Source organism: Aricia agestis, chromosome 14 (genome assembly GCF_905147365.1).
Source record: "Aricia agestis chromosome 14, ilAriAges1.1, whole genome shotgun sequence".
In the NCBI taxonomy this organism is placed as follows: Eukaryota; Metazoa; Arthropoda; class Insecta; order Lepidoptera; family Lycaenidae; genus Aricia; species Aricia agestis.
In genome coordinates this window covers 2,527,339-2,542,978 of record NC_056419.1, presented here as the reverse complement: position 1 = coordinate 2,542,978, position 15,640 = coordinate 2,527,339, and the positions used below count along the sequence as shown (strand labels likewise).

The following is a 15,640-nucleotide window of genomic DNA, read 5'->3' as shown; positions in this document are numbered from 1 at the left end:
TTAGTGAATAGAATTTAGCTTTTTTTGCCTGACCTCGCTAAGCGCAGGGCCTCTAATAAAATTACTTCATTAAATGAAACAACTATTATCATTCTCTCAGGCACTTTTATTTTAAAATTTATTGCTGTAGTTGCATTCTTCGATTCTTGAAATTTTCCTTTTTCATTAACTCTAAAACTCTTGGTACTGTTTCGTTTTTTATTTTCTTTACTACGCTTTCGAAATTCTCATTGTCTTTTTTGGACTTTTCTAAGAGATTTTGCAAATGTTTTATGTATTCGTCGACGTTGTCGCTAATATTTTTTAATTGAACGTATATTTTAACATTTCGCACTGTCTCCTCTTTGTTCGTTATTTTTGATTCCATTCTTTCCGGTTCAAGTAACGTCAACCTTTTAATAAATCCACTGTTAGTAGGTATTAGAAAATTAATACATTCCTTACTATTTTTATTACTTCCTCTTTTTGTAGTTACATTTTTATGTGCCTTTATTTTCTCTTTACTATTTTTCTTCACTGAGTTTTTAGATACTAATTTATTTTCATTCATATTGATCACTTGAATTTTTTCATCAATAACTACATAGGGCAACGGCAAGTCTTTGTTTAGTCCAAATCTTAGTTGATCATTGACAAGTTGTTCTTTATCGGTTTTAAAATTTGATAAAATTTCACCTCTTTTCAACAACGTTAAATTTTCATATAAAATATCATTACAGTCTGATTTTGCCTTATCTCGTGAATATTTCAGACTTTTATTATTGGTACCATCGGTGTCTTGCTTACGATAATCGCAAAAATTAGAACAGGATATACATTCGCATTTTGCGCATCGACAGGCTTTATTTTTTCCTAAACCTGTGTTATCACTTTTGTTGCAAAACTGGCATTCACAAGGTGAACACTTACAATGATCTACTGCTCCGAGAATATTCTCATATTCATGGATATTATTTTTACATAAATAACAGTCACACAGCCTGCCTTTACGATTATTATCTTTAAATAAGCAAGGCGCAGATAGTCTATCTGCTTTACAGATTTTTTCACTGGCTGTTCTATTGAATGGTAAATTCTCACAAAGTAACGTTCTATGAATGTCATACTTCTTTGTTTGTGGAGAATGTTTTCTTTGTTTGCTCGGATCAGTTCTTTTTCTTTTACATATACAGTTCTTGTTATCTTTGCGACATGTACTCATTAAACAGTTTGTACATTTACATGTTTTTCTGGTTCCACCTTTTGCTTTGTATTTAGTTTCGGCCTTTATACGTGAATTCGAACAATCGATACACTCACATGTAGTACATTCGCACATGCCTTCCTCGGTACCTGTAATCTCATCAGAGTTTGTTGTAGGCATCTCGCCAGGATCGCATGGACATTCTTCTTCTTTTTTATCATCGGGCTGACAGGCACATGTAGGAAATCCATCTTCTGAAATGTCGCTATCTGCACATGAACAGATCAAACTTAAAGACTCAACAGGTGTCGCGCAGTCACAAATTGGAAAATCACTACTTTTGACTTCTGTATCAACTTCTTTGTGATCATCATGATATTGATCCTTACCTGATTCAGGTTGATTTTTTTCTTTTTGCGAAGGCAATATTATTTTGACTTCTTTTTCTTGCTTTGCATTGCATGAACTATTAGCTTGGCCGCAAGATGGTTTGGGAGACATATTCTTAAGTTCTTTGGGTTGTTTATCAGGTTTTGAACTAGATAAACCATCTTTTGAAGTTCTTGGGCTGTTTAAGCCTGGCTTTCCAGGCTTTGGGCTGATCGTACCAGACTGTTTATCGACCAAGTTTTGTCCACACGAAGACGGAGGCAATAATTGTATAGGCGTCGTACTTTCCCTCCTCTTATTAATGGCATCGCAAAGACAGGGTTTAAATGTTTCAGACTTCATGGCACATTCACATGCTGCATCATCTTTATTTCTTTCAGAAACTTCCTTATGGTTGTCAAAACATAGGCAAACCTTTTGTGCTTTACGTTCATCTTCATCACTACTAGATTTTTCTTGTGGCGTAGGCGGGGAAGGACAGTTACATAGTTCACAGCAACATATCTTATATATTTCCTCAATTTTACTATATAGGTCGCTTTTCTTAACTTCGGCTTTAGCTTTGGTACCGAATATGCTGTGCTTTTCTTTGGTACCCTTACAGATACAATCAACTTTTTCACTTTTGAGCGACTTTTTCTTTTCTTGCTTATCAATCTTGTCTTTTTCAAACATTTTTAGATTTTTCTTCTTTTCGGTCTTTCCACCTTTTTTATCATCTTTTTCATAACCAGATTTTTTTACATCTTTAGGTTGACAACAAGTTTCTGATGCTTTTATGGGTTTGATAGTTGCTTTTTTAGATCCAGTGGTGCAAGTATAAACAAGCTGTTTGGATCTAGGGTTTTCACCACAGCAACAGATTAAGATGTCTTTACTCAATTTAGTTTTCATGGTGCAAAGATTCCAGTCACAGTTTGAACATGAGCAGGAAAGAGGTAGAACATTCTCCGTAGTGTTCATTTTAAAATCCTTGGCAACTTTCTAGGACTTTTCTTGCTTTTTCGTACCTGAGAAGATATTATTTAGATGATATAGGCTATTGAAAATAACTAGCATAGTGCTAACTGTAATCCACTTTGTAATTTGGAGTATTTTCAGCACCATATTCAGAATTTGAAATGTCAATCTGATTGACATATTTTGTCAATGATAAGAAGACATTGGAGAAGACAAATATATTTTTTAAATGAAGATACCTTGAGGGTGTAAAATAAAATAACTTAATAATTAAATATTCATTTTAATCAATTACATGATCGTAAAACATAAAGATCTAGATTTGTGACACGAGAATTAGTCAAAAATAAAATCGTTCGACAAAATATTATATACAAACACGATTGGCACGGAAAATATAAATTAGAAATTAAAGTTCGCTTAGTCGATTAGAAGGTACATTTGTTCGATATTTCGCTTATGTTACCCTACTGTATGATACAATATACATTCTACTACTACGAAGGCACCAGCTAGAGGTCGGTGGAGGTACGCTGAAACAAACAAACATGAAAATTAATATTAAGCTATTATGCTAACAGCTAAACATAGATATTATAACTTAATTGTTTAAAAAGAAGAAGTCATTTTATAAAATTATCTTAACTATTTATAAAAAATATCTTAACTATTAAGTAAGTTTAAAATAATCTTTAGTTAAAGCTGTTACTCCGATGTAAACAAAAACAATATTCAATCTCACATTCGAAAATATTCTGTAGAGAAAAACCTAAAATTAATTATATCGCCAGTATCCTTAAGAGTTACATAATGATTCTTAGCTATAATATAATTTTACCGAGGCTCAAAATTAAAGAATCAAAAATGATCTACATAGTCTACATATTCAAGTGATACTTACATATACTACTATTGCTGCACTCTGCAGACGCTACACGTCTGTGCTCCATACTATCGCATTTGTGCCCAACGCACAAGATGGACAATTCTGTAACAAAGGTAATTCATTCATCAAAATATTGGTAAGGTATCAAGGTAAAGGAAATTCATTCATCAAAATAATCCTATCATTGTCGAAACTACAATCCATAAACCTATAATGCTATATGTCTATGCTACAATCTGTTTTATTCATCGCTATCTCGTTTCCACAAGTAAGCGTGGTTTACGTTAATCCAATTGACGTAACCGCAAAAGAACGGTTGATAGTAACCATTTTAATTAAACATGTGCCAGCATCGCTACATCGTTTTCTTAGATTATCTGCCTTTTACTCCAAATAGGCGTTGTGTTAGTTTGCATTTCTTGCTATCGCTTTTTTTCGCGGTCTTTTCGTGTTCATTCATATAAGTAAATAAATGGCAAGCGAATGAATACTCACAACAATACTCTCAATCGCATTAGCTAACTGCTCCTCCATTATCTTAACGTCGCCGTGCTCAAGAACTTCCTGAAAAAAAAATTTATTATAATAAACATTTTAAAATTCGATCCAAGCTAATAACGAAAAAAAACCATAATTGTAAGTCGTTTGTCATGACGCACAATAGAACGAAACCACATTGTTTCGTTGCGTTACGGTGCGTTGTAGCAACATTAACGCTGCACAGTGCCCTGTTGTAGCAATTTGTACAGTAATGATTCCACACGAACAAGATTTATTGCGTAGACGTACTTCGAGAATAAAACGCAAAAGAGCAATGTAGCCTATAAGATTGACATCACAGCAGATTGTGTTGGGAATTGGGATGTGACGTCTTGTGAATCACAAATCATAAATAAAAATGATATCTATGTCGTTGTTAAGGTCAATTTTAATCATGGTAAGAAGGAAATTAACAATGCTGAAGACACAGCAGATGTAATAAACTTACTTCCTGACACAGCTTCACGTGTGGCTGCAGAGCAGGTGCGGCGGCAGCGAGGCGCGCGGCAGCGCATGCTGCGCTTACACTCGCCAGCCGCGCCGCCCCGCGCACTACACCCGCGTTGCCCGGGCTCGCACCGCAGCGCGCGGCAGCGCACGCCGCTGATACGCGCCACTCCTGGGATAGTCGGTGATGTATGAAAATTATTAAAAAGTAGTTATTAAATTAAACTAATAGTAGTTCTTAAATTTATGAAGGTAGCCTATATGTCGCAGTCATCTGGTTCAATCTATTTTGTTATGGTCTAGTTCTTAAAGTTTTATATATATATATATATATATATATATATATATATATATATATATATATATATATATATATATATATATATATATATATATATATATATATATATATATATATATATATATATATATATATATATATATATATATATATATATATATATATATATATATATAATTGATTGTTTGCATCGGATAGCTCCAAATCTACTGAAACGACTATCGAAATTTGGTGTTGTTATTTATTATAAAGTACTTTTTCTGCGAGATTCTAGCACGTAAAAGAACAATCTCACTCCCTCATATGAAAGAATAGTTTACGGGCTGGCATTCTTAGGGATGTGTTAGTGAGATAATTCCTACTACTTTGGAATTTTATCACCAACACTTCCCTAAGAGCTGTAACTAAATATTGTTACTTTTACTTAACTCTAGAACGTAACAATATCTTAATACTCAATTCAGTATTATTGCCTAACTTAGTTAATTTCGAGCAATGTTAACCCTTTACCTCATCGCATTAGTCAACATTGTTAATACATAACAGACTCACCTCACTGTCAGTCTTAGCATCAGCGTCACCTATGGATCTAACGAGCTCCTTCGATATCGCCATTAGCAGATAATTCGTTATTTTCGCTTTAGCCTCTTCAGTAACATGACCTTTCACTAGGGAGATGTCCTTGCACAGCGCAGTTAGATCCTCATCGACGGTGTTATGGATCCTATCGAATAGATCTTCAATCAGCTGGCTGACTAGCTGGTTCCTCATGGCTGGACAGGAACAACGGGATTCCGTGATGTAACTCATGCTGTGATGCATCCTGCTGTAATCAGTCTTCTTTGGTACCGCTGTGTATATGGAGTAACCCTCGTCTACGTATTCCGTTCTCTCTGGTTTGAGATCCACTCTCGAATGGAAGGACTGCCTCATGGTTTCGCTTCTTAGTTCCTCCAATTCCTCTGTCTTTATTGACAGCTCGTGACTCATAGTCTTCACCATATCGTCACATTTCCTCTTGCATTGGTTCAGCGCTTTCTGTGTTATCGCAAGCTGCTTTTCCAGAGATTCAACCTGAGAACACACTTCTCCTTAGGTGGTTGGTTGGTTTGTGCTATTTACACTCCACGTACCGTGCTCTTGTAAGATTGAAAACCGTTCATGCGTTGTTAATTGTTATATTGTTAGACACATCACATAAAGCATTTTGTTAATAAGCGATTTATTGCCGCGAATATTCGCTTGGGTGGAAAATGTGCAGAATGTGCAGCTTAAAATATAAGTTCAAAATTCAGTGCAACTTGCGGTATTTCCATTTAATCGTTATTGCTAGATTCAAATTTCAATCTCTTCACGATTCCAGCAATCAAAATGAAATGAATCAGTTCCCATATAAAAAACACAAACGCAAGGTGCCGTGCTATTATAAGCTTTAAACAGAATCAAGCAATAAATAGGATTTTTATTTTAAAACACTCAAGGTTATGTAACTTATTACTGAAGTTAAGAAAACACGTCACGTTTTTAATTTTACATGCATACAAACTTAAAATACAATAAAAATGAAACAAATTTAAGATTTTTGCTAGAGGAAAGTAGTAAATGACAAAAAAATCATTCTAATCAAACGTATTTTCAAAACCATCAGTATTTCGTTTAGAGTCATTATACGTTTACGTATTTTATTAATGGCCTTTATGTTTTCAACAGAATGGTCCTATTAATGGTAAAATAGCTCTAAACGATAATCAAACAATCACCAAGCCACCGTATTAATAAGCCCTCTGTTATACATACCTCCTCCTTCAATTCACTGTTAGTGACCTCCAACTCCTGATTGTTCTTACACGCTCTTGTTAGTTCTTTCCTGATACAATCTAGGTCCGCCACGAAACTCACTTCGCTCTTTCTCGAAATCTCACGGTGCGACTTCAGATCTTGATCCAGCTGTTTGTTCATCTTCCTCAGTTGTTCTATCTCCTTCTGTAATCATAACATCGCTATTTATAATATTGAATATTATGAAATAAATATTTCTTTCAATTTATTTACTGTTGTTCAATATATCTATAACGTCTTAATTTAAATAAGTCATAAATACGATTTTAACCGAAAGCATCTATTTACTAATGTGTGCTTTTTTTTACTATCCTATAGGTTAAATGAGTATGATATACAATAGAATAGCGTTCCTAAAGGTTATCGTGTATTGCTGATTTTACTTCTATTACATACAAGTCAACTAAGACTAACTATTTATTTTAATGCACTTACTTTAAATTTACTCTCCAGCGTCTTGAAAGCCGCTTCCGATTTCCTGGCATCAGCATCGGCCTTCCCGAACATAACCGTCAGGTTAGCGTTCTGCTTTTTCAGGGTAGTCGCGTCTCTCTCCGCTTTCTCCAGTGCTATCCTCATCCCTGACTCCGATTCTTCCACCTCACGTAGCTTCTTCTTCAGAGGTTCTAGGCATTTCTTCCATTGGTCCCTCTCCGATTCTAGGGTCTTCACCTACAACAATAACTTCGTCTTTGATATGTATTTAGATATTTTGTTTTTTGATGTCCCTTTCATTTTGGCAAAAACAAAGTATTCTATAAGTATTTTAAAAGTGTATCAAAGCTAAAAATAGTCGAATTTTCTTTAGAGGTTTCTTAAGAAAATCAAAAGCATGCGTAAGGCGATTTTAATTACATGATTTTGATTATAAATTCAATTAATGATAAAATTTACATACCTTGGTCTTCAACTGAGTCTCAGTATTTTGCGCTTCCTCTATTCTCTTCTTGTAGCCTCCTTCCATCTCTGCCCACATGTCGTCGGCCTGAAATAGATTTAAAAAAAAAAAATTAAACAAATCTTGCCATGAGTTAATATATTTTCGAACTATTACACATGACTTTGTATATTTTCTGTTGTAACTACCCCTCTCGATATTAATGCTATTAGAAACTTAAACAGTACATTTTAGATTTAATAAAGATGATATACAATAATCATTATCACAATTTTGGACATGTTCAAACGTACCTGAGTCAGCATCTCCAAATATGCCGCCTCTCGTCTCTCCAGCTCTGAGATTCTTCCTCTTAGCTCTTGTTCACTGGCCAACAGTGTTTCGATCTTACCGAGAGTTTCAGGGTCGGCTGGTTGCTGTAACACGATAATATTAATTATTATCTAGTATCTACATGGTCATTATTAGAAATAATAAGAGAGAATACTATTACATATTATCTACTAGATTTTTTTGATTATTTGTAGTTTGTGGCCATTTCACAATTTGAAATATATTTTTATAAGAATACCAGCCAACATTTAAATTATAATATTTTTCGATATACGCATAATCATCCAAAAATACCTCTTCTTTCTCCTTTTCTTTTCTTATCTGCTGTTCCAAATCAACTATCTGCTCTTCTATTCTATCTTTCTTCACTTCTGCACCTCCAATGGTTACAGTAATCTGCCGTTTCGCTACATCTAGTTCTTCTTCTAGCTCCCTGATCCTCTTCTCTAGCTTTTTCTTAATTTCTTCCGTGTGTTCTTCTATTTCTCTTTTCTCTGTTAATAACCTAGAATTTTAATGGAATACAATGTTTTACTAAAGCTTATCTAAATTTATTCCATTTTATTAATCTTGTTATATTTTATTTGTAAAAGTAATTTCCAAATTCTCTATTTTTATTTGATCAGCAAAATATCCGCTATTTATTGTGCGTCCTTGTGACATACTTACTTAGTAACCTGTTGCTGTAAATCGTGTGTGACATCTTTGGGAGAGGTATAGGGTATCAGAGCGCAGGACTTTTGTGGTCGCTTAGAGTATTTATCCGTGTGGTTGACGATTGCATACTGAAATACATTAATGAAAATATAAATAAGTCTGACTTTGTAAGTAATAAATACAATCTAAATTTTAGAAATACATCTGAAAAGAGCGAGGAAAATAAAATTTAAAGTTGGCTTATGTGTATAGAAAACAGTTTGAAGTTATTTGAAAATTGAAATCATAAAATAAAATAAATAAACGCAGATTTGTAAGTTGTAGCTGCAAACTAGGCAATAATTACCTGACACGACGAAGGCACATCGGCTTTAACTGTGCGCAGAACGTTCCAAAGTATAAGCGCTGGAACCGCCTTCTCCAACTGATCTACTCGAGATAACAGTTCATTCTGAAAAAATAATTGTTTTTGATGGTAAGTAAATACCTAAATAATTTACCATTTACTTTATGCACAGATAGCAAGACTACTAAAGTTTGCTTGAGCCACTACTCAATAAAACAACTTAAACTTGCAAGTTTTATGTTATTAGCTGGAATATCAAGTATTATAATATTTTGTTTTTTACGCACTTGTTTATTTTAAGTTACTATATTACTAGAATAAGTAACTTTTTAACCGACTTCAAAAGAGGATGAGGATTCTCAAAGTTCAAAGTTTTAAGTCGGTTATGTTTCCGTTTATATTATTTTAAACAATTTTATCTGTTTAAACTCACCTCTTTTGCCTTCATCACACACTCCCTATTCGACAAGTCTTCCATGAGTCTTTCTGCGTGCGCCCTCGAACATTCCCTCTGCTCCGTCATATCTCTTAACTGCGCCGAACACAGCTCGTAATCCATTTCCAGTCTGCAAATTATTAGTTGACTTATTAATATTTGCATTATTATCATTATTGTTTTTATTGAGTACTTGTGGTATAAGGCTTACTTAATCATTATCAATTTACTTTATAAAACATACTATTCTTCAGTCAATAATATAATATATTTAATAGTTTCAAATATCGTAAATAAAACAAAAAATATTATCGTCACAATAAATCATGGTAGAATATCTACTCTACCTTTGAAGTACCACATGGTACTTAAAAGGTATATGACGATTTAGGTACACCAAAAGCAACATTCAATCAGATGTTTAATAAAGTAAGTATGGTGAACAATGATGCTACTAAAATAGTACTTACTGTTGCCAATGTAGACGAGTGTCGTTTTCAATTTCTTCAAGCTCACAACAATCTTCTTCTAGCCTATCGTACTTATCCTGGAGGTCAGCTAATTGAGATTCTAGTTCCTGAAAAAGTATTAGAGCTTGTTAGAATCGAAAATTGAATTCAAAATTCAAAATAGTTCGGATAGCATTAAATAAAGTTGTGACTTGTGAAGGTAGTTCTATAATAGCACCGATACTAAAATCTAGTGACAAACCAATACGTACTTGTATTCGATTTTCTAATAAGAACTCCTTCTGTAGCCTCTGCGCTAGCTTAGCTTCTTTCACGTCCTGTGCCGCTTCGTAGATCGATATCTTCCCTTCCAAAAACTTTAGCCTCCTCTCGTAATACTGTTTGTGTTTCTTACCCAATTTTACACATTTACATTCTAAACTATCTCCGTCCTCCTTCAGAGTTCTATTTCTAACTCCTTGCTTCTCTAATTTTTCTCTTATACTATTCAGTCGTTGGATTTCTGTGTTTAATTCTCCGGTATACTCGAAACTGTCGTTTAGTTCTGTCTGTGTGTATTTAGAGTCCGTTTCGTCACCTTCGAATATACCACTCTCCTGTAGAATATTGCTCGGTTTTCGCTCCTCACAGAGACTTTCAACTGATTCAGATTTAAAGCCTTTCTGTTGGTACGGTGTTACCGTTGCGATTGCCTTGTGTTTGTGCGATTGTATATCTACGTCTGATTTTAGCCTGAGATCGCTTATCCTTTGTGGTTTTGCCTGAAAATATTGAAAATTTAAAATGAATAATTATTTATTTACCAAAATCTTATTGTGACCAAAATCTAAAGTAGTTGTGTCAGAATTTACTGTCAGGTCATTTGTGTCATTTATTTTCTTTTTTTTTCTTCCTAATAGTAATATAATTTGCCTTTTTAGTATTACGACCAATGATGAAATACTCAAACCAGATATGTTACTACCGCGCGCGTTGTGAAGCTTCAAATACGGCCCAATTGGGCCGTCTGTTGTTTAGTCTGCATCGAGCGCAGTCACGAATGTGCTGCGTCTTGTCTTACCTAAATAAATTGAAAATGACGTCGTGCGTGTATCGAAGATGTACCAATTATGACTCGAAAGTAAACAAAACACATGGAATCTCTTACCACATGTCTTGATTGCAATAAATTACTCGATTATTTACATTTTCAATTATTTTTTCGAACAATCTGGAAAAAATCGAATTTTCGTCATAGCTCAGGCGAAGAAAGAGACAGCGATACGATTCGACGTTTCAAAATAAAACTGTCTCTTTTACGTAAATGGTTTTTCGTATCTTTTGTTTCACTCATCTGTCAAATTTGTCAATGTCTGCAATTTCGAATTTGAAAATTGTTCAGAAGAGATTTAAGCCGGAAAATAGTATGGACGTAACATATCTGTATAAGTACAATATCATCGATTACGACGATCTCAATGGCTTTCGGGAATACATTTCCTCCTCGGAACAATGATGACGATTACTAAAGTAGTTGGAAACTAAAGCTTGGGAATATAAGCTAGGAACTCGATATAGTTCCTTACCTGATAGCATTCATCCTCGCTGATGGAGCTGCTGAACGCCTGGTAGTTGTACAGCAGCATCAGGACCTGCTCCAGGCAGCTCCTGTCCTCCGCTGACGCCGCCGTCAGAATCATCTGCTCTATATGATCCTTCACTGGATTGCTCTTCAGGGAATCACTGGTCTCCGAGCTGTCCAAGATGTCCGCGAGGACCTGGGCTTTAGCGAAGTCCTCCTTGAAGTCGTCATGCTTCCGTCGGTTGCAGGGGCTGCCTGGATGGGGGGATTTGTACCCGGAGTCCATCCGTTTGAGTTCGGGCGAAGCGGAGTCCTTGATGCGAGAGCCGGGGGAAACGCATCCCGAATCCGAGTCTGTTAGGTTGTCCCTAGCACCCTGGGGAAATAAAAAGTACTTGAGTCATATGTCCTATAAAATTTCGTCAGACGAGTCACTAGACACCGGTAAACACTAGAGATGCGTTGCCAGTAGTATCGTTTTTTTGTCTGATCTCGCTAAGCGCCTCGATTCTATTGGAACTCAAAAACATTACTCGCAAAGACATCGGGCAGGCATAAATATTAAATACCATCTCACAAAGATGTTGAATAAAAACTCAAAAGTGTTTGTATTGGTGTTACGACAGACACTAAGTGAAGTTTGCGTCATATAGGTACTCTCTCTGAAGAAGCTCACAACGATATGTATGGTTTCGAATAAATTTAACATTAAACACAGATTTTAGTTAACTTCTTCACGGCTAGTACTGATACAAACTCATACTCAGTACTCAGCACACTCACCTGTAAGACGTTCATCTTTGGATATCAATTATCATTAATAATTGTGATCCATCTCTATCCATAGAGATAGCACAATTGCAGATTCCGCATTTACATAGAAATACACAATATTTAACGTGATATTAACGTGACTTTAACGTTCCGACTACGTGCGTTCTACGTAACCTCACGTCGACTAAAGTATAAAAACGTGATACGCGTGGGCTCGCATGCTATCTTTGGTCGGTAATCCACCTACTATAGTTACTAATATAGACTTGTTATATACTTAGATGTGAACTAGTTTTTTAATTGGTACCTAAAGGCATTACCTACTTTTAGAACTGCCTACGAGCATTGACAAAAACTTTCGAGATCTGTTGAAAACATATTTTGACCTCTTTCTTTTCAAATTTGGTAGAAGTATAGGTAAACTAAAGTCGGTAACTTTCCGCCATACTCAGAGACAATAAATTATGATTAACCTTAAATTTAATGAGGAGTTTGACAGATAATGTATGGGGCTTATGTCAAAATTTTGAATTAATTACATTTAAGTCATTAACGTTCCACTCTCAGTGCCTAACCAACCTAACCAACTTTAAAGTGAGTCATCAAATAAGTTCACTAATTATGCTTTGTCCGACCACTTAATGAAATCCAAAATAAAATTAATAAATGCAAAAATGTGTCTGTGTGTTACTTACCTATTCACGCCCAAACCGCTGAACCGATTTTGCTGAAATTTGGTATGGATTTACTTTGATTCCCGGGAAATCACACAAATACTTTTAAGGTACAAGTTGGAAGCCGGCCACATGAAGTTACAGCAGACCACGTGTCGTTGCGACACGTCACTTCTATGTATTTCTATGAATGTGTCGCTATAGGGTATTTTTTTATGAAACTAGCTGTCCCGGTGAACTTCGTGTCACTTTAAAACCTTCCCTGGACATCTACGAATATTTTAAGACTAAAATTAGCCCAATCCGTTCAGCCGTTTTCGAGTTTTAGCGTTACTAACACAATTGAAAATCCATTTTATATAATATAAAAGTGTTGTTTTTAGACTTTTTCAGGAAATTAAAATTTTTTTTTAGAATTTTTCTCTCCGTAAGAACCATCCTCGTACTTCAAGGAATATTTAAAAAAAATAATTAGCGAAATCGGTCCAACCGTTCTCGAGTTTTGCGCTTAGCAACACATTCAGCGACTCATTTTTATATTATAGATAAGGGGGCAAACGAGCAAACGGGTCACCTGATGGAAAACAACTTCCGTCGCCCATGGACACTCGCAACATCAGAAGAGCCGCAGGTGCATTGCCGGCCTTTTAAGAGGGAATAGGGGAGGGTAGGGATGGGAACGGAAGGGATTAGGGGAGGGTAGGGAAGGGAATAGGGTAGGGTATTGGGCCTCCGGTAAACTCACTCACTCGGCGAAACACAGCACAAGCGCTGTTTCACGCCGGTTTTCTGTGAGATTTCATAGAAATACATAGAAACCAGTAGTGTCGCGACGACACGTTGTCCGTATGCGGTTGCTTCATGTCGCCCGCTACCAACCGGCACATTTATCCTGGACAAATGCACGGTTCCCGGGTGACAAACGAATTTTGTCGCAACGGAGTTGCGGGCATCAACTAGTAATAATATAATTGCGAAAATGCCTATGTGTCTGTCTGTTACGCCCAAACCTCTGAACCGATTTTGGTGAAAAGTATGGAGAGACTTTGAATCCCGGGAAAGGACATACTTTTTATCCTGGAAAATGTTACGGTTCTCGGGAGATAAACGCAAGTTGAGGACATCATTAGTTAGCAATAAGTCTTTTGTTAATTTATTCCATAGTACTGTTTACTCACTGCAAACTTTACCCATCTAATTGCTTGTTAAATAACGAGTAATCAAGTAATAAATAACAATTAATTGAGCGAAGCCGCGTTTCATCGTACGCCGACTAAGCCGGAACAGCGGAACTGTATGTAGAGCACACGTTGATCTTGAAAACTATATCGGTTCGTTTTGTTTGGCTTCAGGGATTTGTAAAACAAAGTAAATACTGTAAGCGGTTTCTTCTAGTTTATGTATACTGACTACAAATAATTCTCCTGCCTGCCTAGCATACGCCAACGAGATATCTCACTCTCACTATATCTCACACTCTCTCACATGTTTTCTCGATGTTTGATGGTTTGTCTCTTCATCTCTATTGACCCTAGCATAACAAACATTTTTTCTCGCGTAGATCTATCATTGAAATAACACATTTTCATAGAGTTTTGTCGAAATAATGTCAATATTTAGACACTATGAGAAGAGTAGTTTTTAATTATATCGAGAGTGAGATATCTCGTTGGCGTATGCTAGGCAGGCTGATAGGTATTAATTATTATACACAAACTAAAAGAAAATACTAAAAGAAAAGAGAAGCAGGGTTTTGTACGTTGTTTTCTTCCAATTCTAATTCTCATTTCATGAACAATTATTATTACAAAGCATAAATAAATATTGGTAACTTAATGTTTCCAGTTTAACATTAAATAGCGAATAATAGTTTAGGTATCTACCAGAGCAAAATTAAAATTCACTTTATTGTAACTTACACAAAACGCTACGTATGTAATGTCTAAATTTAGGAATTACCATCATGCACAATACCTACTTGTACCTGTCTTGTACCCACTACCCAGGACATAATATTATAACATACGAAAATGCAGTAGGTAACATAATGTTTTTTTTTTTTTTAATGAAATAAGGGGCAAACGAGCAAACGGGTCACCTGATGGAAAGCAACTTCCGTCGCCCATGGACACTCGCAGCATCAGAAGAGCTGCAGGTGCGTTGCCGGCCTTTGGATAGGGAATAGGGTAATAGGGGAGGGTAGGGATGGGAAGGGAAGGGAATAGGGGAGGGTAGGAAAGGGAATAGGGTAGGGGATTGGGCCTCCGGTAAACTCACTCACTCGGCGAAACACAGCGCAAGCGCTGTTTCACGCCGGTTTTCTGTGAGAACGTGGTATTTCTCCGGTCGAGCCGGCCCATTCGTGCCGAAGCATGGCTCTCCCACGTATAAAGATAAAGAATAACTAGGAATAAATTGCTATGCGTACCTTTTATCAGAAACAATACTTAGATATTATTACGTCTAGCTGTCCCGGCAAAGGTTTCTTTGCCATATAAAGTATTTCGCCCGTATTATTTTATTGAAGTGACTAAATAAGTATGTCACCATGGCAACGTCCATCGCTATCCTGTCGCACAAACAATGGTCGCCGTCAGTCTCGAGTTGTAATAATTTACTATTATTTATTCAACAAACGCACTTATCAATATTAAAAGTACCCAGTAGCCGATTCTCAGACCCACTGAATATGCATATAAAATTTGGTTAAAATCAGTAAAGCCGTTTCGGAGGAGTACGCGGCCTAACATTGTGACACGAGAATTTTATATATAAGATGTCATAATTGAAGCTAAGAAAAGACTACCTTTAGTCGTAACTCAAGAATTTCTTAAGACTCACTTAAATTACAAAACTACTTTTATCTTGCGCAAAGATACATCTTAGTCATATAAGATAATGATAAAAAATATGAGGCTAAATAAACATTTAACAAAGCCAAGATA

General features: G+C 35.7%; 2 protein-coding genes across 4 annotated transcripts in view; both read right to left on the bottom strand.

Moving 5' to 3' along the window:
• Positions 1-90: 90 nt before the first annotated feature.
• LOC121733838 lies at positions 91-2,681 on the bottom strand. The gene is made up of 2 exons (XM_042124217.1): positions 1,988-2,681; positions 91-1,452 (listed from the first exon to the last, which is right to left on the bottom strand). Exons 1-2 carry the CDS (start codon positions 2,534-2,536, stop codon positions 1,267-1,269), a joined length of 735 nt encoding a protein of 244 aa, XP_041980151.1. The 5' UTR covers positions 2,537-2,681; the 3' UTR covers positions 91-1,266.
• Positions 2,682-2,800: 119 nt separating this feature from the next.
• The window catches only part of LOC121733836 (myosin-8-like), a 141,066-nt gene continuing 128,226 nt past the window's right edge, over positions 2,801-15,640 (bottom strand). For 2 of the 3 annotated variants that reach the window (XM_042124213.1, XM_042124215.1), the window contains 16 exons: positions 11,252-11,623; positions 9,938-10,447; positions 9,687-9,793; positions 9,214-9,346; positions 8,781-8,885; positions 8,447-8,562; positions 8,072-8,282; positions 7,738-7,860; positions 7,445-7,531; positions 6,982-7,218; positions 6,505-6,690; positions 5,260-5,781; positions 4,408-4,578; positions 3,915-3,983; positions 3,435-3,521; positions 2,801-3,066 (listed from right to left, as the gene is read on the bottom strand). In XM_042124213.1, the coding sequence (XP_041980147.1) occupies positions 3,465-3,521; positions 3,915-3,983; positions 4,408-4,578; positions 5,260-5,781; positions 6,505-6,690; positions 6,982-7,218; positions 7,445-7,531; positions 7,738-7,860; positions 8,072-8,282; positions 8,447-8,562; positions 8,781-8,885; positions 9,214-9,346; positions 9,687-9,793; positions 9,938-10,447; positions 11,252-11,623 (3,006 nt within the window). In that variant the 3' untranslated portion in view covers positions 2,801-3,066; positions 3,435-3,464. The remainder of the gene's footprint in view (positions 3,067-3,434; positions 3,522-3,914; positions 3,984-4,407; positions 4,579-5,259; positions 5,782-6,504; positions 6,691-6,981; positions 7,219-7,444; positions 7,532-7,737; positions 7,861-8,071; positions 8,283-8,446; positions 8,563-8,780; positions 8,886-9,213; positions 9,347-9,686; positions 9,794-9,937; positions 10,448-11,251; positions 11,624-15,640) is intronic. The other variant, XM_042124214.1, reaches the window with a different exon arrangement.